Source organism: Hyperolius riggenbachi, chromosome 4 (assembly GCF_040937935.1).
Source record: "Hyperolius riggenbachi isolate aHypRig1 chromosome 4, aHypRig1.pri, whole genome shotgun sequence".
Classification (NCBI taxonomy): domain Eukaryota; kingdom Metazoa; phylum Chordata; class Amphibia; order Anura; family Hyperoliidae; genus Hyperolius; species Hyperolius riggenbachi.
Window position 1 is genome coordinate 116,539,582 of NC_090649.1, and position 20,239 is coordinate 116,559,820.

General features: G+C 44.0%; 1 protein-coding gene across 6 annotated transcripts in view; it reads right to left on the reverse strand.

The window, feature by feature from the left end:
* EPHB1 (EPH receptor B1) overlaps positions 1-20,239 on the reverse strand; it is a 436,698-nt gene that overhangs the window by 258,617 nt on the left and 157,842 nt on the right. For 5 of the 6 annotated variants that reach the window (XR_011031350.1, XM_068280414.1, XM_068280411.1 and 2 more), the window contains exon 3: positions 3,500-4,181. Coding sequence is in view for 5 of the 6 variants with exons in the window: in XM_068280414.1 (XP_068136515.1) it covers positions 3,500-4,181 (682 nt within the window). In the remaining variant the exon portion in view is untranslated. Of the gene's footprint in view, positions 1-3,499; positions 4,182-16,082; positions 16,159-20,239 lie in introns of those variants that run through there. The other variant, XM_068280415.1, reaches the window with a different exon arrangement.

Genomic DNA, 20,239 nt, shown 5'->3' on the forward strand with positions numbered 1-20,239 from the left:
TGCTCTGGTGGTCAGGGGGTAAAACCCCTCAGTGGTAAAGTGGTTAAAGTAAGTTTCAGATGGGGGGGAACAAGAGAATTTTTACTTACCTGAAGTTTCTTCCAGCTCTAGTAGTCTGTCAGCTACCTAGGTGTCCATCTGGTCTTGTCCATTGTACTGCTATAGCCAAATTAAAGTCTGTGATGCAGGAGCTTCGGCGTATGCGTTGTTCTGAGCTCCTCCACAATAGCGCTCCTGTATCTCTGGGGATGTAGTTATAAGTCTGTACAAACTGCTCATGCATGGAGGCGTGGCAGTCACATTGCATGCACAGTAGCTCACGTGTCAGCCTTTCATTGACTTTAATGAGGGTTAAAGCAACACAAGAGATCGAACCAGGAAGACACAGAAGAAGCTGATAGACTACAGGGGGCTGGGAGAGGTAAGTAGCCCCAGGTTAGTAAAGTGGGAGTAGAGAGTTTTGTGACATCATAGTCAAGGCAAAACATCACTGTGAGGGCGGAGTTACATACGAATATACAGCGATATATAGACATAGGAAGTGTTTCTGAGGCTGAAAGCAGAATAATAATTTACCTAAAATTGAGCATCCTAAATATTGTATTACATTCCACTATATGTCGTTGCAGTGCCTCTTTAATAGCCACCTGATCCATGGCACTGACTTCCTGGCACGCTACTTAGTAAACATGGCCTGCCACATCTTTTATCAGCCTCTAGGAAGCTGTTGTATTGACCTTGTCTAAATGCTTTCTCACCATTTTGTGCTACTCTTTAATCCTCTGAATGAATAATTGGCTGTTTTTTTCCCAAAAGGCCAAGGTGCATTGAACACGAAAATAAAGAACCACTTTGCATTATGCTGAATTTACACTGCGGCCGACAGGATTATGGATGGAAAAGCACTTTTTTTCCCTCCTGTCCCAAGAGGTTGACAGCGAGGTGAAGCCTTGGCTTGATTAGGTCTAAGTGCAGAACCCTTATAAATAAGTAAACAAATGTGTAAAGCTTAACACTGCCTCCTGCACAATAAATAACCCAGTTAGTGGATGACCTGTGTGCAGTGACGTGTAGATCAGGGCTGCAGGTTACCCACAGAAGGCCATCCCATGCCTGCTGTTCCTGTGCTGGATTTCTCCAGGCTGTCTGGGGCTCATGGGAAGAGGAAAGGGACATAGTAGAGAGCAGGAACAATGACCAGCTCTGTGGTGGAGAATGTGCTTAGACTATACTGGGCATACTTGTACTACGGTCTAACTTTTTTTAACCTTTACTTATATTCTTTTGAATTCACCCCCCGTGGTCTCCTGTCTTTAAAGGATACCCCAAGTGACATGTGACATGATGAGATAGACGTGTATGTACAGTGCCTAGCACACAAATAACTATGCTGTGTTCCTTTTTTTCTTTCTCTGCCTGAAAGAGTTAAATATCAGGTATGTAAGTGGCTGACTCAGTCCTGACTCAGACAGGAAGTGACTACAGTGTGACCCTCACTGATAAGAAGTTCCCCTTTTTATCTCTTTCTTGCTCTCAGAAGCCATTTTCTGCTAGGAAAGTGTTTTATAGTTTGAATTTCTTATCACTGAGGGTCACACTGTAGTCACTTCCTGTCTGAGCCAGGACTGAGTCAGCCACTTACATACCTGATATATAACTCTTTCAGACAGAGAAAGGAAAAAAGGAAAACAGCATAGTTATTTGTGTGCTAGGCACTGTACATACACATGTCTATCTCATCATGTCACATGTCACTTGGGGTATCCTTTAATTTTAGTCCCCCCCATTCCCTCCATACCCTTTCTACAACTGCTTCTCCCTCATTTTTGCTCAGCGACCTGCAGCAAGGAATCACCCCCATTACCTGAGCACCCACAGCAAGGCAATCATGTTATTGACACCTGGGCACCAGCAGCAAGGGAACCTCTCCACTGAAAGCAGCAGCTGCAGGGCATCTTCATTGCAACAACACCTGCAGCATACTGACCCTTTAACTGCAAGAACACCTGCAGCAAGGGAACGTCTACATTGCCAGAGCATGAAAAAATTGCTTATTTTTTTTACAATATTCATTTATAAATTGTTTAGTCAGTGTTTGCCAATTGTAAAATCTTTCATCTACCCTATTTACATTCTAAACCGTATCACAGGTTAGTCCTGTCAGGTGCATCAATGTGGAATGTTCATTTACTAAGAGTTCCGAAGAAAGTACAAAATAAACCTGGTTACCGGAATGCTATGGGAGGAGAATTCCACACAGCTAAACAGCCTAGGCTGAGCACCAATGGTAGGGTGAAATTACCGGAACATACCAATATACCGCAATATATAGATATATACTAAAACCAGGTAAAAGTAACATAAAAGTGGGTATCCTGGATAATTTACAGCATTCTACTACATATCACTACCAAGTTTCTTTACTTATATTCCCTTCTTTAATGTAACACTAAATTATTTTGGGTGGACAACATCATTGAAATTACTGGTGATTGTGTCTTAAAGTGGAATGAAACCCAGCATTTCCTCTTTGTTCTGAACGATTATTTACAGCATAAAGCCCACTGCTACAAAACAAATTGCATTTAAACAGTAGAACACAACACTTTGTTGTTCAGTGGAAAGCTCCTTGCTGCTTTGGGCCACATCCAAAGAAGTGATAACATTATGTTTTGTTTACATTCCTCGGTTGCTACAATTAATATACAGCCAGCAGCCTGCTGAAACTAACCTCTACTGAGCTGAGAAGCAGAGAGAGGTGAGAAATGATCACTAAACAGATATTAATATAAAAATACAGCAGCCATACAATAAAATGCAATGGCAGCTTTCAGAGCAAATTAACTGTACTTTGGGAACTTGTAATTTGTAAACAGGCAATATTACTTGTGCAGAAAAGCAAATGTGATAACTGTCTGGGTAATAAGAAGTAGGAAAACACATTTGTATTCAATGTTATATCAGAGATTTATCCCACTTTAAGGGCTCGATTCACAAAGCGGTGCTAACCCAGTTAGAGACTTTAGGCGTGATAACCATTGCACCACGCTGGTGAAAAGCCAGTTTAGGCGTGATAAGTTTAGGCGTGATAAGTTTAGGTGTGATAAGTTTAGGCGTGATAAGTTTAGATAAGTTTAGATCGTCCGCAAGTCCCACACGCAAAGCAGCGCCATTAAACTCTATGCGAAGTACACCAGACTTTGCTAGCGCAAAACTTTTGATCAGCTGTGCACTGCGGTGCTAACCCAGTTGGTGCTATAGTTATCACGCCTAAACTTATCACGCCTAAACTTATCACACCTAAACTTATCATGCCTAAACTTATCATGCCTAAACTTATCACACCTAAACTTATCACGCCTAAACTGAGTTTAGGCGTGATAAAGGGCTTTTCACCAGCGTGCTAACTGTTAGCACCGCTTTGTGAATCAAGCCCATAGTTTCCATTAATATTCATATCTGTAGAACTTCGTAACAACAGAGAGACGTGAGGTCTTACCTTTGCAGACAGTATGATTTTCAGGTTCATAGCCAGCTTTGCAGGTGCATCTACCAATAGGAACCATCCATTCTCCATCGCCATTGCAGTACAGTTTGATGTGTACATCTACCTCCTCGGCATTAGGGATGCAGGTTCCTCTCGCTATCACCAGTGACGTACTCTCTGCCCCAGTCATGGTTTCTGGGAAGACTGCAAAATTCTGAACCACAGTGGGGCACTTTTTGAAGAAGACACGGACAGACAGGAGAGACATACATGCTCCATAATCCTGGAAGGCTAAATAAAAGCCACTGCGAGTTAGCGGGCCAAAACTACGCACCTCAGTGTTCACTTTCATCAGTCTCCCACCAAAGTCCACCTGGGAGAAGCTCTCATCAGCAGCTATGGTGTCTACCTTAAGATAAGGAGCGTCGTTCCAAAATGCCGAGTCTTTATTCGGAACATGAGAGTCTGACTCGTAGTAATATAAGTTAAAGGTTTCCTTGCAAGATCCTGGCACGTTAGGAAGGCTACTACAGTCCCGGACGGTGAAACGCATCTCCACGTAGACCCGCTGGGCGTTCCTCCGAGGGATGAAGGTGGTGCGCAGCCAGTTGTTCTGGTTGGGCCCAAAGACGTTGCACACTTGGTAGGTGCGAATCGTGTTGAGGTTTTCATCGTAGCCACTCACTTCTTCCCACTGTGGATAAGAACAGTCCAATTAACACAGTAAATGGCTAAATAATAACAGTCAATGAGAGAAGAAGGCCTCTTGCACACTGCACGCGATTCCAATTCAGATTCCGCTTTTTAATCAGTTTTTACCTCCGATTCAGATTCCGATTTGCAGTGTGCAAGGAGCAAACTGCAAATCTGAATCGGAATCGGAAGTAAAAACAGATTAAAAAGCGGAATCTGAATCTGAACCGCTTGCAGTGTGCAAGAGGCCGAAAAGTGCATCAATATTTCAGAGGAGTTGGACCTTCCAATGTTTTTTTTTTTTTTTTTTAAAGTGGACCTACACTCAGAACTTCCTCTCTGCTCTAAAAGATAAGCAACAGCATAATAACCTTTAAAGAAAAACATTTCTTTGTTACAACTGATGCAAATCTTGCAATAAATCTACAGTGTGTCTACTTCCTGTTTTCATGGAAAAAGACATATTGTTAACATCCTGTGTTTACAAACTAGCTGCTCTGCTGTGACAAAAGAGATTCCTGAGCTGACACAGCTGAGAGATCAAATTACAGCGGTGATTAGTCGCAGAAGAGGGGGTATTAGACAGGCTAAACTCTCTAAATACATATAGGGTGCGTTCTCTTTGTTTTCCTTCTGTCCTGTGCAAGAGTTCAGGTCCACTTTAAGATTTCTTGTATTATTGTATATTGTATTCTTGTATTTTTAAATATTAGCATGCATATATTCCACTTATTTCTGCTACTGAATTCTACAATTCACAAATGAGACCTTGTCATAATGTCTGTCGCACATTGCTGGACTGTCATGTACAGTAACGTGCTAGTGGAGTAACTAAATCTGAAGTATCAGATCTGCCAATGTCCCCTGCCAGTGTGCCAATGTCTCTGGTATCAGGTTTCGTTACTTCGGCCAGTCACCGCCAGTCTACGCAAGAGGAAGAGTGATCTCTACGTAACTCGCTGAAGGGCTACGTAGAGGGCGTACTTCCTCTTGCGCAGACTAGCCGCGACTGGCTGAAATAACGGAACCCGGTACCGGAGCTGCAGGCAGTGGAGGACAGCGGCGTGGGAGCGATCCGTGTGCATGGGGCTGGAGGAAGCCCCAGGTATGTATACATCTTTTATTATTTTTTATCTCTGGTACACTTTAAGTAGGCTGGGCTGGGGTGAGGCTTCTCCACCCATAATCTGTCCAAGATGTCCAAAGCAGAAGAACAGGATGCAAGTGATATCTCATACTGCTGCATCAGCCAGCCAGCAGGACAGGAAGTAATGATCCTTTTGTGAGGAAACCTTATTGGCAACATTATTGTGTGGTAAAACTGTTATATTGTTACTATACTTACTGTAGTATAAGGTCAGAGTTGTTCAGTAACAGAGATACATCTCTATCCCCTCGATCTGATACCATCTTACAATTTTTTTCATGTAGCCAGTACATTATGCGTGACTGTATATAATTCACAATGCTATTGAGTGACTTTAGCACCTACTATTACAGATGACACAGCAGCATTAGCAGTTTGTCCAATACACACCATTAAGTTTAATGTATAAGTGAAGCAAACAGACTACCCCAGCACTTCATATAGCAGACTTAATGATCAGGCCAGGTCAAACACGAGATCCTGGAACTCAGCACTGGCTCATCACTGATCCACAGACATTTATCACTGGGGTGGTTACTGTCGCTTGTCAGCAACGAGGTCCTATATTCTCTGTAAGGTCATGCTTCCCCATTCCCTCCCTGTCCGTCACTGTCCCCAGATAATGAATCAGGAATTGCAGGAATCCTATCACTCATTTTGAATAAGAACATTGAGGACTCTATTTTAGCATTAGGAAACATGTTTCTCTCATCTCTCAACTTTTTTTCCCAACCAAAGTCATTTGTATTTTAAATTATTATTATTGTTATTATTTAGTATTTATATAGTGCAGATATCTTCAGCAGCACTGTACAGAGTATATTGTCTTCCCACTTAACTGTCCCTCAGAGGGGCTCAGAATCTAATACCTGCCATAGTCCTATTTCTACGTATGTATCGTGTAGTGTATGTATCGTAGGCTAGGGCCAATTTAGGGGAAAGCCAATTAATTTATCTGAATGTTTTCAGAATGGAGGAAACTGGAGAGCATGGAGGAAACCCACACAGCCATGGGGAGGACATACTGTATAAACTCCTTGCAGATAGTGTCCTAGCTTGGATATGAACATGGGACCCAGCACTGCAAGAATTCAATGATCCTTTCAGCCATACCTAATAGGCACACAAAATGACAGGTTCTCCGTTTTATGACCAGACTTGGCAAGATGCGCACGATCGTGTTCTTGCATAACGCCACTGATATAGCTGCCAGTCTGAGAGGGAGATGTGGAAAGTGTTTTGCATCCTGTAGACAGAGGCTGGCGGTTCAGGGAAGGAGAGGAAGGTGTGATTTATGGCAGGGGATGTGGGTTAGGAGGAAGGGAAACAGAAGCACTGGCGGCAGAATCATACAGGGAGGCTGCAGGAAGACATATGCTTCTGCTAGACATGCCATACATACAAGGAGGCAATGCTGACAGCAACTCACAGGCTGGAAAACCACAAGGATCAGTCAGAAAGGCGTAATCAGACATAACCAGCAATAATCTAATACTGTAATATAAACCTCAGTTCCAAATCCACTGTAAAAAAATAATACCGTTCGCGCGCGCACACCCACACACCCACCAGGACCATCGCACTGCACCATTGCCCCATGCAGAGTGCGCTGACAGGGTAATATGCGTAGCCCCACCCCTGCTCAGTGACATGCTCCCTGCTGGACAGGAAGTACTGTACATCACTGATGTTGCATCGCTCTGCGCCTGCCTGCCGCAACCGGGCACTTACACTTACTGTGCCATCATGGACTTGCATTGCTGCATAATTAGTGCAGTAGGCACGGATCATGCGGCAATGCACTGCAGAGTTTGCAGCGGCCTCTCAGAGATTTTGCTCCTTCTGTCGTGTCCCCATAGACTTACATTGCCCTCGCAACGAGCTGTGGCGTTGAAGAGTTTGGAGGAAAATCTAATTGTATCAGTGGAAACAGGGCACAACAATTACAATGATAATCACAGCTCCCTTTCGATCAGCAAAACTCGCACGATTAGAAGATCAGGCTGGAACAAGGCCACTGTTCAAGAGAGTAAATCAGGCTTATTGTAACAATACGTTCGGGCTGTATATTAGCAGTAATACACAGTGGGGTGATCTGTATCATACCTCCCACCTTTTTGAGCTAAGAAAGAGGGACAGTAAAGTCACACCCCTGCCACACCCCTGCCACACCCCTAATCACGCTAATGACACACTCCTAGTTGCACACACCATAAAGATTTCATAAGAAAAAATTGATGTTTTATCATTCAAACCAGACTGGTTCTTTCTACCCTAGCTCATTTTCCATCATATTAACATTTTAAAATGAGAAATATATGGTAATAAAGTTTAGAGTCAAATAAACTCATTTTACAGTAGAAAAATACATATATTTAGACAATTCTGTATATCAGTCTTGAAAGAGGGACAAATGAGGAAGAAAAAGGGACAGAGAGCCAGGGTTCCGAAAGAGGAACTGTCTCTCCAAAAGAGGGAGCTGTGTCTGTATGGAAGATGCTGCAGGAGAGGAGGGACAGTTGGGAGCTATGTCTGTATGCCTGCCTGGAAGATGCTGCAGGAGAGGAGGGACAGTTGGGAGCTATGTCTGTATGCCTGCCTGGAAGATGCTGCAGGAGAGGGGGGACAGTTGGGAGCTATGTCTGTATGCCTGCCTGGAAGATGCTGCAGGAGAGGAGGGACAGTTGGGAGCTATGTCTGTATGCCTGCCTGGAAGATGCTGCAGGAGAGGGGGGACAGTTGGGAGCTATGTCTGTATGCCTGCCTGGAAGATGCTGCAGGAGAGGAGGGACAGTTGGGAGCTATGTCTGTATGCCTGCCTGGAAGATGCTGCAGGAGAGGAGGGACAGTTGGGAGCTATGTCTGTATGCCTGCCTGGAAGATGCTGCAGGAGAGGAGGGACAGTTGGGAGCTATGTCTGTATGCCTGCCTGGAAGATGCTGCAGGAGAGGAGGGACAGTTGGGAGCTATGTCTGTATGCCTGCCTGGAAGATGCTGCAGGAGAGGAGGGACAGTTGGGAGCTATGTCTGTATGCCTGCCTGGAAGATGCTGCAGGAGAGGAGGGACAGTTGGGAGCTATGTCTGTATGCCTGCCTGGGAGATGCTGCAGGAGAGGAGGGACAGTTGGGAGCTATGTCTGTATGCCTGCCTGGAAGATGCTACAGGAGAGGTAAGTATGCGCGTTTCTCTTCCCTGCAGGCTCCTATCTGTACCCCCAAAACACATTTAAAGCCTTTTGGTTATTTTTTCCTATTTGAATACCTCTAGTTGTCCTTGCTTAGCATTCTGCTCTGTGCCAGTGTGAGCTGTCTGTTCAGCAGGTTACCCATCATTCCTTTCCCTTTGCATGGAGCAGATCCCCCACTAAGCATCATCTTGTCTTCCCCTTGCTCATTATCTCCATTGCTGCTACTCTGCATCACAAAGGTAAGTGATATTAATCACAAAGATTAATTTGGCTGGATAGCACTTCATGGTACTTTAGAAATTTGCACTCGGCAAGCTCCGGGGAGGAAGCCACCGAGGCAACTAATTAAAACCCCATCTTAAAAGGCAATGTTATTGTTCTGATAATGAAATAAACAGGAGATGAAGGAGGATAAGGTGCGTGTGGAGAGGCAGTGACGGAAGATTTCCTTCCCAACAACATCAGCGCTTACTCTCCATGCAAACCCAACTGACATTAATAATGGATGCTACAATATTAAGAGAATGAAGCACTTGGCTCCTACTACACATTCTGCTTAAAGGGGCACGATTTATCATATAAGACAAAATGCAAATGCACACTTTCCTATAGCTCAGGCTACCAATCTGGCTTCTGATAGATTACCAGAAGACATAATAAATCTTTAAAGTGGACCTGTACTCCCATAGGAAGGTAGAGCAGCCTCTGAAAGGCCTTTCTGCCCTTCCCCACATCATTCCAGCTGCGCTCTCCTCTTCAGGACCACTTCACGCCCCCCTCCTGTCCCAGATGAGATGTTAGTGTGCATGACTGCAGGCCAATGATGAGCGCATGATGTGCTCTCTTTATATAAGGTCATTGCCCCATGGCACTAATCCACAATGGGCGTGGCATCAGGAGGTAGGCTGGTCACATGGGGAAAGTGGGCTGGACTTAAATGTGGCAACTAATGTGGCAACTAGAAGGACAACTATACGTACACTTTAAAGCCTAGAGCCAGGTGTAGTTCTAAATACACCATCTCCTGTGAGCTGAGGGCCAGATGTAACAGGTAAGGCCAATCTTCTTCACAATGTGTATGATCAAACTATGGTCATTTGACCTGAAGCATCCCAGCTAAAAGACGTAATAGCAAGTGCTGTGAATGGGGCTGCTTGCTGCTGTATACTAAGAAGGTGTGACGTTAGGTGTCGCCCTCGCTGAAGCTGAATAGGCCTGTCATTTACAATGCAGACCAGAATTAAAGAGACCCTGTAACAAAATGTTCAGCCTTATTTCTTCTATCCTATAAGTTCCTATACCTGTTCTAATGTGGTCTGTCTTTCTGCAGCCTTTCCTAGTTGCACAGTGGCTGTATTATCTCTGCTATATAATCTAATCTTCTTTCCTTTGACGGCTTTGTCGGGCTCAGGCACTCAGGCAGGAATGTGCTGCTCTGCTTGTGATAGGACAGAAGTTATATACACCCTCTCCAAGCCCCCTCCAGGCTCTGTATGAGTCACAGACTGAGCTCCTCTCAGCCTATCACATGCTAGTTAGCAGCCATGTTTTTTGTTTGTAAACACTGCCTAAAACTGGCAATTACAAGCCAGGATTGCAGCAGGGAGTGGCAGAAACAGCACAGAGGGGCCCAGGAGAACATAATGAATAGAATGGTATGCTTTTTATTGTAAGAATTTTAGAGTACAGATTCTCTTTAAGAAGTGGCAACTCCTCTGTAGGCCTTCCATTCACCTATTTGCTTTTGATTTTAATTTGAAAAAGTTTAAAAATGAGAGGAAAAAGAAGGAGTAGGAGGGCTTTTCGGTCTCATTTAGTCTCCTATCCTTTCCAAGTGGTTCTGGGTCACCCTGAGCTGCTTGGGTGATCATTTTATTTCAGATTGATTGTAACATTTTAATAACCTGATCAATGCATCACACACCTGTGTTAGATTGTTCCCAAATAATAAAAAAAAATTATTGAAAACTCGGAAAAAATGTTTGGGGTCATTCAATTTTCATAAAAATCAAGTAGAAAAATCCACCACTCCTGATCTTCTTTTGTCAAAAAAGAAAATGGAAATTTGATCAGATTTCTCAAACAAATTTAAAAAAAAAGCTTTTTATATACAACTGATTTTTCTCGAATTGCCATACAATTGGATCATTTTATATTGTGTGTTGTCACCATCACACACATTTTTATTATCTGCTCCTGGAAGAAACCAATAATTCATGGAAAGAATGAAAAAAACATATAAACTATATTAGTCCTTCTGGTTAATATCAGAAATCAAGCATTCTCCTCCTTTATGCTACAGTGCGGAACCTAATGAGGGAATCATGGGTAATATTTAAATGGGCTAATATAAAGTAATTGAGGATGCATTTGCATTTAAATGTAAAGTTTGATAATGTCAAAACGTGGATAATGATGACAATTGCTGGATAATAAGATTAGCCAACACCGTGGCACTGTCTTCTTTGTCGGAGCTCATTAGTGCCGTGAAAAACTTGTCGGCTGCTAGCCATATAATTATATGTATATGTAGCTGGCTAATTATCTGCTATTATGGGAAACTAAGACTTCAATCTACAAATGATTATCCATGGCCCACTAAATAATGTCACATATCATTTATGTCATGGGCACGGGCTATGCAGGCGCACGGGAAGATTGGGGGCATGTAGGCGATATGGAGTCACACAGCTGGGTGATCTATTTCTGATTTCTGTATGTATTTGCAGTAATAAGTCAGCCACTGTAAGCATTAAGCCTTCACCTGCCTGTTGGGTTATCTGAAGCAGTGCTGTGCTTGAATATTCACCTCATAAATGCTATTTTTGGAAAAAAAAAATTTCAAATAATCTTACGGGGCTAAAAATGATTATAAAAAGTAAAAATTCAAATTTTCTTTCATGGAAAATAAGGGCTACAATTGAAATGTGCTTGCTAATGAAAAATTAAACAGGAACTAATTTCTTTTCACTTCATAGAAGGACTCCCATGATTCCATGCAATGCAATTGACCCAGGAACCTTCTCACTAGCAATATATCAGACAACCCCCTGAGTATGTCTATAAAGTAATTTTCCCAAACGTGCTGTTTCTGCAAAAATACATTTGTGGAATTTGCAGGCATTCATGGTATTTTCTCAGAACTTGTAAAATGATTTTCAAAAATCAAATTTTCTAGTACTTTTATGAAAATTTGTGTGAAAAGAATATTTGCATTTTTGCTCGTCACTAATCTGAAGTAGAATTCTATTTAAGGTAAAACTGAACCTATTAAAAAAAAGTCTGATACTTACCTATGGAGAAGGATGACTCTCGATCCTATTGAGTCTTTCCTGCCCCCTCTCGGATCCCTTGTTCAAGGGATGTCACCCCTATTGTATGTATTTAACCAACTGCTGGAATACGTCCCTCAGGGACCCTCAGAAGATTAGAGAGCACTCGTGTCTCTGAGGTCTCCAGAAGACAGGTGGCTCCATACTGCACATGCGGGAGCATGCACTCACGCATGCGCAGTACGGAGTGGACTGTCTTCACGTGGGGCACTTGGTGACACAAGTTCTTCATCAGGGGACAGCTCTAGAATGAGGAGACCAAGAGGGACAGGGAAGGTTCTATATAGGATCCTAAGCTTTCCCTCTCTATAGGTAAGTATCTGATGTTTTTATCACTACAGATTTGCTTTAATAGAGAAATTAGATTACATACTGTCAACTACTTTGGGGGCCACCCGATGAAATATATTTGGTATTTCTGTTTCTGCTGAAAAGCATCCATCCCATTGCCAGAAACACTGAAAGACGGAAGCATATTAAAGAATAGCAGTGATCCGAAATTAACTTGCTGAACAGGAAACCAGGAAAATGTAATTGAAATTTCATTTGAAGGAAATTAATGGAGCGTGTACGGTGCCAAAAAAAAAAGACATATTATTTGCGATGAAGGCACACCTATGACCCGGCGCTGTGGCCTTAGGGGGACAGCCAGCCTAAAGCACATCATTCATTTTCATTGATTATTATTTCATGCTGGAGATCCCTAGCTACGTGTTTGGAAGGGTGATGGGGGAAGGGGACCACCTAATTGACATTTCGGACAAAGCCTCCCCCACACTGCTAATGGTCTGGTTGAAGATGTACGGGGTTCACAGTGAGTGAGGCCCAGCATGGGATGTGTTGTCATGACATCACGAGGTCACTCAGCACCACCAGACAGGAAGCTGCAGATTTAACCACCTGGTCAGAGGCTAAGCAGGGAGGGGTTTCTGTATAAAGAAAATGGGAAGTGAGGAAAAGATGTATGACAGCAGCTGGCCCTCAGCAGCTGAAATGATAAACCTGCCCCTGTCTAATTGTACTGGGAAAACTCATCACAGGTCACCAATATTGGAGCTAATGATTTATTACTAGAGGAGTGCTGACAAGTCTTAGGGCTGGTGCACACTGCGTCTAAACGTGGCAGTGGCGGCATTCAAAAGTAATCAAGCCCTGTCCATTCAACTAAATGGAAGTGCTTTTTAAACAACGATTACAGCTTTTTGCGTCATTCGTGTAAATGCCATGCTAGATTCCGATTGTCTTGTCCTGGATACTACGTGTAGCGTTCAGTATCGGCTATGTTCAGCAACTCTGTGTCCCTCTAGGAGGCTCAAAACGAGATGCGACGATGAAACGCCGGTAACTGATGCCGAATGCTTATTTGCTTGAAACAGGAAAGCATTTAGCATGGGCTAAAAGAGGTGCCGCAAGCCGTTACCGCAGATGCCGCATGAACCAGGTGCCCAATAACAGAGGGCGGTTCTTTTCCCTTAGCCGGGTGCAACCAGCAGCAGAGTTACATCTTGCCCTACTATCCATGGCGGCTTGGAGGGGGAATAGTAATTAACGCCACCTAGTGGTTGCGCCCGGCTAATGGAATAATACCCAGAGGACTTTTTAGTGAATATTCTTACTTTCTATAAAATCATTAAATAATCCATCCTGCAATCATTTAGGATCGATTGAGCCCACCTTCTTCTATCGTTTCACACAATTTGATCTGTATAATTGAAAATATGATTACTTAGTAGAAATTGTACCTGTAAAAGGCAACATTACACCATAGCACCGTAGTACAGTAGAGGAGCTGTAGTCCATAAAATGGTATAAAACTCTACATTTTGACTTTGCTCTAAAAGATTATTTACAGCCTTAAAGGAAACCCGAGGTGAGAGTTATATGGAGGCTGCCATATTTATTTCCTTGCAAACAATGCCAGTTGCATGGCAGCCCTGTTGATCCTCTAGCATAAGTAGTGTCTGAGTAAAACCCTGGAACAAGCATATGGTGAATCCAGTAAAACCTGAGTCAGCCTAGTCAGAGCACCTGATCTGCTGCATGCTTGTTCAAGGTCTATGGCTAAAAGTATTAGAGACGCAGAATCAGGAGGGCAGCCCGGCAACTGGCATGGTTTAAAAGGAAATAAATACAGCAGCCTCCATATACCTCTCACCTCGGGTTCCCTTTAAATAGGAAAATAATTTAATAAAAAAGTGCTTCATTTTTACAATAATTATGTATCAATGATTTAGTCAGTGTTTGCCCATTGTAAAATCTTTTAAATGCCCGATTTACATTCGGACATTTATTACATGGTGACATTTTTACTGTTGGCAGGTGATGTAGTTGCTGCATGTTTTTTTGGCAGTTGGAAACAGCTGTAAACAGCTATTTCCCACAATGCAACAAGGTTCACAGACAGGAAACTGCCAGAAGTACCACGGTACTCAGAGCTTCTTGTGGGGGGGTTTCACCACAATATTAGTCATATAGCGCCCCCTGATGGTCTGTTTGTGAAAAGGAATAGATTTCTCATGTAAAAGGGGGTATCAGCTACTGATTGGGATAAAGTTCAATTCTTGGTCGGAGTTTCTCTTTAACCAGCTGAGCGGTCTGGACGAGCTCAGCTCGTCCAACACCGCCAGCGGCTGCCGCTCAGGCCCTGCTGGGCCGATTTCAATGAAATAAAAAGCAGCACACGCAGCCGGCACTTTGCCAGCCGCGTGTGCTGCCTGATCGCCGCCGCTCTGCGGCGATTCGCCGCGAGCAGCGGCGAAAGAGGGCCCCCCTAGCCGCCTGAGCCCTGCGCAGCCGGAACAAAAAGTTCCGGCCAGCGCTAAGGGCTGGATCGGAGGCGGCTGACGTCAGGACGTCGGCTGACGTCGATGACGTCACTCCGCTCGTCGCTATGGCGACGATATAAGCAAAACAAGGAAGGCCGCTCATTGCGGCCTTCCTTGTTTATTCTGGGCGCCGGAGGCGATCGGAAGATCGCCTCCGGAGCGCCCTCTAGTGGGCTTTCATGCAGCCAACTTTCAGTTGGCTGCATGAAATAGTTTTTTTTTTATTTAAAAAAAACCCTCCCGCAGCCACCCTGGCGATTTAATCAGAACGCCAGGGTGGTTAAACATACTACCACAAAAAATGTAGCAGAACAGCATTCAAAATACAAACAGTTAAACACAGCACTTTGCTCTTCAGTGGAAAGCTCCTTGCTTCAGGATTCTAGCCACATCCAAAGAGGTGATAACATTATTGTTTGTTTACATTCCTTTGTCAGATATATTTAGTAAACATTAGCAAAGTGCTGACACTGAGCTCTCTCTGCTTCTAGTATGTGTGCAGCTGAGACGTGATCGCTAGATAGATTTTAATATATAAAAACAGCAGCTATGCGAGAAAGTGCAAATGCAGCTTTCAGAGCAGATACACTGTACTTTGGGGCCTTGTAATTTGTGCACAAACAATATTACTTGTGCACAAAAGAAAATATGGTAACTGTATGGGTAATACAAAGTAGAAAAACACATTTTTATTGAATGTTATGTCAGTTTTATCCCACTTTAATAACCAATCAGATTTCCTTCTTGGTATGACAAAGAAATCAATTGGTTGCTGTTGGCCACAGTTTCGCTTCTGCATCAATTTTGTTTGCCCAATTTTTCATAATGAAGTATGAATTTTAAAGAGAACCCGAGGTGTGTTTAAAGAATGTTATCTGCATACAGAGGCTGGATCTGCCTTTACAGCCCAGCCTCTGTTGCTATCCCAAACCCCACTAAGGTCCCCCTGCACTCTGCAATCCCTCATAAATCACAGCCGTGCTGTGAGGCTGTGTTTACATCTGTAGTGTCAGTCTCAGCTGCTCCCCCGCCTCCTGCATAGCTCCGGTCCCTGCCCCTGTCCCTTCCCTCCAATCAGCAGGGAGGGACGGGATGCAGGCGGGGACTGGAGTTCTGCAGGAGGTTTGGAGAGCAGCAGACTGACACTATAGAGATAAACACAGCCAGCTCTGACAAGCTGTGTGTCAGCAGCGTGGCTGTGATTTATGAGGGATTGCAGAGTGCAGGGGGACCTTTGGGGGGTTTGGGATAGCAACAGAGGCTGGGCTGTATAGGCAGATCCAGCCTCTGTATGCAGATAATATTCTTCAAACCCACCTTGGGTTCTCTTTAAGTGAAGTCCTATTTTCGTTCATATTCTTCGGTCTGTTTGAAACATGCAAAACTGCTTGCTGTAAGCTTTACTCTCACCTTCATTTCTTTGTGCTGGTTTTACAGTTTGGAGCCGACGAAAAACTCGATTCATTGTACAACACGATGCTCTGCCCCCTCGCGCTCAGTTACATAAGGCAGGCTCTTTGTGACGACTGCGGTTCAGCTGGGTGTACGCATCATATATTTTTTCTTCTGGATTGTTTTCCTTTGTGTTCGGTTAAATACAACTCCTTTACAATCTACAAGCCCCCCTGCCACCACCTCCCATCTATTGCCCCATTGAGAACTGGATACTCTCTTCCCAGCTCCTATGGTAACCATGGTAACACCTACTGCTGTTATTCAGCTGTCACTGCTCGGCGCAGCACACGTATCATTAAGTAAAGGCCGCATCTTGTCAGCGTTCATTCCAAACCGATGGCGTACCGCACATAATGAAGGCTGGGATTGAGAGACAGATGCCTTTATAATAGGCTCAGCTATTGTTTTTTTTTTCAACTGTTAAGTAAACCTGTCTCCTTGTCTAACTTTCTAAAACTACCAAGTTCCATGCAGTGCCTCCATCAGGAAGTGCCACCTCATCTGTTACTCCTATCTCAGGCTATATGTAGGGTCTAAAGGTGGCCATGCACCTCACAATTAAAAGATCCAATTTTTCACCAATTCCATAATTTCTATAGGTTGTCCCAAAAAAAAATCGAGAGCTTTTCTTTGTTTTCGATTTGATAAATTGATTGCTATTCTTGAACTGAACAGATATTTAAAAAATTGTATGGTGTGTGGCCACCTTAAACAATAGGCCATGCAAAGCTCAGGTAGCTACACAAAGACTGAGGCCCCTTTTACACTTTCCTTGCAAGTGTGCATTGCGTTACCCAGTTTTACCGCAGGGTAACGCAATGACAATGCAAGGCAATAGGTCCTAGCACACTTACCGCATTGCGCCGGAAGTTCCCAATCAGCTGCCGCCCAATCGGAATGCATATAAGTCAATGGGGTACGCAGACATTGGTTTTTTCATTTGCTGGCGGCCGTGGTGCGCATGCGTGAAATCAAATGAATGCAACAGGAAACCCAGTGACGTACTTCCTGTGAAGCAGGAAATAGAGTTGGGCCGAACCTCCGATTTTAGGTTTGCGAAAGGTTCGGTTCGCGTTAAAGTTCGCGAACCGCAATAGACTTCAATGGGGATGCGAACTTTGAAAAAAAAAATGTATGCTGGCCACAAAAGTGATGGAAAAGATGTTTCAAGGGGTCTAACACCTGGAGGGGGGCATGGCGGAGTGGGATACACGCCAAAAGTCCCCGGGAAAAATCTGGATTTGACGCAAAGCAGCGTTTTAAGGGCAGAAATCATATTGAATGCTAAATGACAGGCCTAAAGTGATTTAAAACATCTTGCATGTGTATACATCAATCAGGTAGTGTAATTAAGGTACTGCTTCACACTGACACACCAAACTGTTCACTGAACAGAACAGGTATACAGTGGCGGGTTCACTGAACAGTACAGGTATGCAGTGGTGGGTTCACTGAACAGGTATGCAGTGGTGGGTTCACAGAACAGGTATGCAGTGGTGGGTTTACTGAACAGGTATGCAGTGGTGGGTTCACAGAACAGGTATGCAGTGGTGGGTTCACAGAACAGGTATGCAGTGGTGGGTTCACAGAACAGGTATGCAGTGGTGGGTTCACATAACAGGTATGCAGTGGTGGGTTCACAGAACAGGTATGCAGTGGTGGGTTCACAGTACAGGTATGCAGTGGTAGGTTCAAAGTACAGGTATGCAGTGGTGGGTTCACAGAACAGGTATGCAGCCAGGGACAAGCTAAGCCTAACTAATCTTTCCCTATGAGAGAGAGTGTGCAGCAGCTCGCCCTACTCTCACTAATGCAGGCACACGAGTGACCGTAATGGTCACCGCTGCCTGCCTTTTAGTAGGGGGGGAGTGGCTCCAGGGGCTAGTGTAGCCTAATTGGCTACACTGGGCCTGCTGACTGTGATGTAGAGGGTCAAAGTTGACCCTCATGGTGCATTATGGGGCGAACCGAACTTCCGCAAAAGTTCGCCTGCGGGACGCGAACGCGAACCACGAAAGTTCGCATGGAACCGTTCGCAGGCGAACCGTTCGGCCCAACTCTAGCAGGAAATACGATACGCAGCAAGGGGCATGCGGGGGGTGGGGTGCATTATGCATATGACCCTGTAGGTGCGCTCTGCTGCAGGGTCATATAAATGTAGTTGCCTGTAGTGCGATGCAATGGGGGTGGAGCATTACACCAGGGGCGGAGCATCATACATTATGGCTATATAGAGTAGTTTTGTAATGTCTGTATAAGTAAGGGAGGCTTGACTTGAGGCACATAAAAGCCCTGCAGCCTCAGGCAGCCCTGCGTTCTGCATTTAGTTATATAAAACTGCAGCAGTGTTTGATGTAAGACTTGTGTTTTTATATTACTGATAACATCTACATTTGAAAGATGAAATATTATGTTTGCTGGGAGTTCAGTTTCAAATAGTAACAATGACATTAATAATGTGAACAACAACTGAGCTAGTAAGAAAAGTGTCTTCCATTTATTCCCGAGGGTATTTCATGCTTTGTTTAATCTAGGAAAGTTTTTCACAGCTAAATGGCAGAATTAGTATGATAGTAACCATCCCCACTATGTGAAAGCGGAGAGAGAATTCAGGTTGTTTCCCCTGAGAATGCTACAATTCAGCAGAATAAGGCAGTGTTGCTGTCCATGGTGCTAATAGAGTAACTACAAACAGCACAGCCCAAGTTATAGCCATAGATAAAAGAAAAGTCTGTCATGCTTATTTATTTAATACTAGCAGACCTAAGCCCGTTTAAAAATAGACTCTCACAACCCCCCTCCCCTCCCACCCGTGACAGCCACCGCCCTCACAAACACCACCCCCGCTCCGCGCGCACACACCCGCCCCCCTGGCCTCGTCCTCCTCCTGTCCCAACGGCCACCTGTGCTACACGTGTACAGTAGCGCAAAAGCATGGACACAGGGACGCAGGGACAATGGTATTTCATTAGGTAGGATTGGCTAAACTTTTTATAGTAACTTTCAGCCCGAAACTGGTTACATCGCCGATTGGGCATGCACTTAGTTGCACCGATTTTCATCCTATTCCGGTTATAATAATCGAATCAGATGGTCGATCGGCCACCAAGTCACCTAATGTATGGCCACCTTACCAATCATGCCACCAACATTTGATTGTGCTATCAATACTTGGATTTCCATGCACTGCCACCTGCAGGGAAAGTATGAGGAGTGTGAACATTGCAGGACAAGATTGTATATAATAATCATATCATCATCATTGATTTTTAAAGCACCAACATACTCCATGGCACTGTACAAAGTAAGAAACATGCAAGGGGTACATAATGTGACATGATGAATAAAATGCCAAGACAAAAAAGGTGAGAGAGCCCTGCCCTTGCGAGCTTACAATCTAAAGCAATAGGTAGTATACATAGGGCTTGATTCACAAAGCGGTGCTAACTGTTAGCACGCCTGTGAAAACCCCCTTAGCACGTCTAAACCAGCTTTTCGCGCGCAAAACTTTATGCGCGTAAAGTTTTACGCGCGCACTGCACAGAGCGCAGGGCGCACCGTGCGAAGTGCCCATTAAAGCCTATGGAACTTAGCGCGCGCACAGGACTTTGCGCGCGTAAAACTTTGCGCGCAAAAACTTTGCGCGCGACCTGATTGAGAAATCCGGTGCTAACCTACTTAGCACCCTGGTTAGCACGTCTAAAGACTTTAGACGTGCTAAGTAGGTTAGCACTGCTTTGTGAATCAAGCCCAATATATCCATAGGCAGTGTGTTTTCAGGCTATATTAAGTAAGTAGTACCAGAGGTTGAAGGGGAATGTCCTAAGTTAGTTATCATATATAACATAATCAATAAACAAGCTATTTTATCATTAAAGTGGACCTGAACTCCTGCACAGGACAGAAGGAAAACAAAGATTTGCACCCTGTATGTATTTAGAGAGTTCAGCCTGTCTAATTCCCCCTCAAATGTGACTAATCACAACTGTAATTTGATCTCTTAGCTGTGTTAGCTGGCTGCCTCGGCAGGGCAGCTAATTTGTAAACACAGAATGTTAAAGAGGAACTTCAGCCTAAACAAACATGCTGTCATTAGGTTACATTAGTTATAT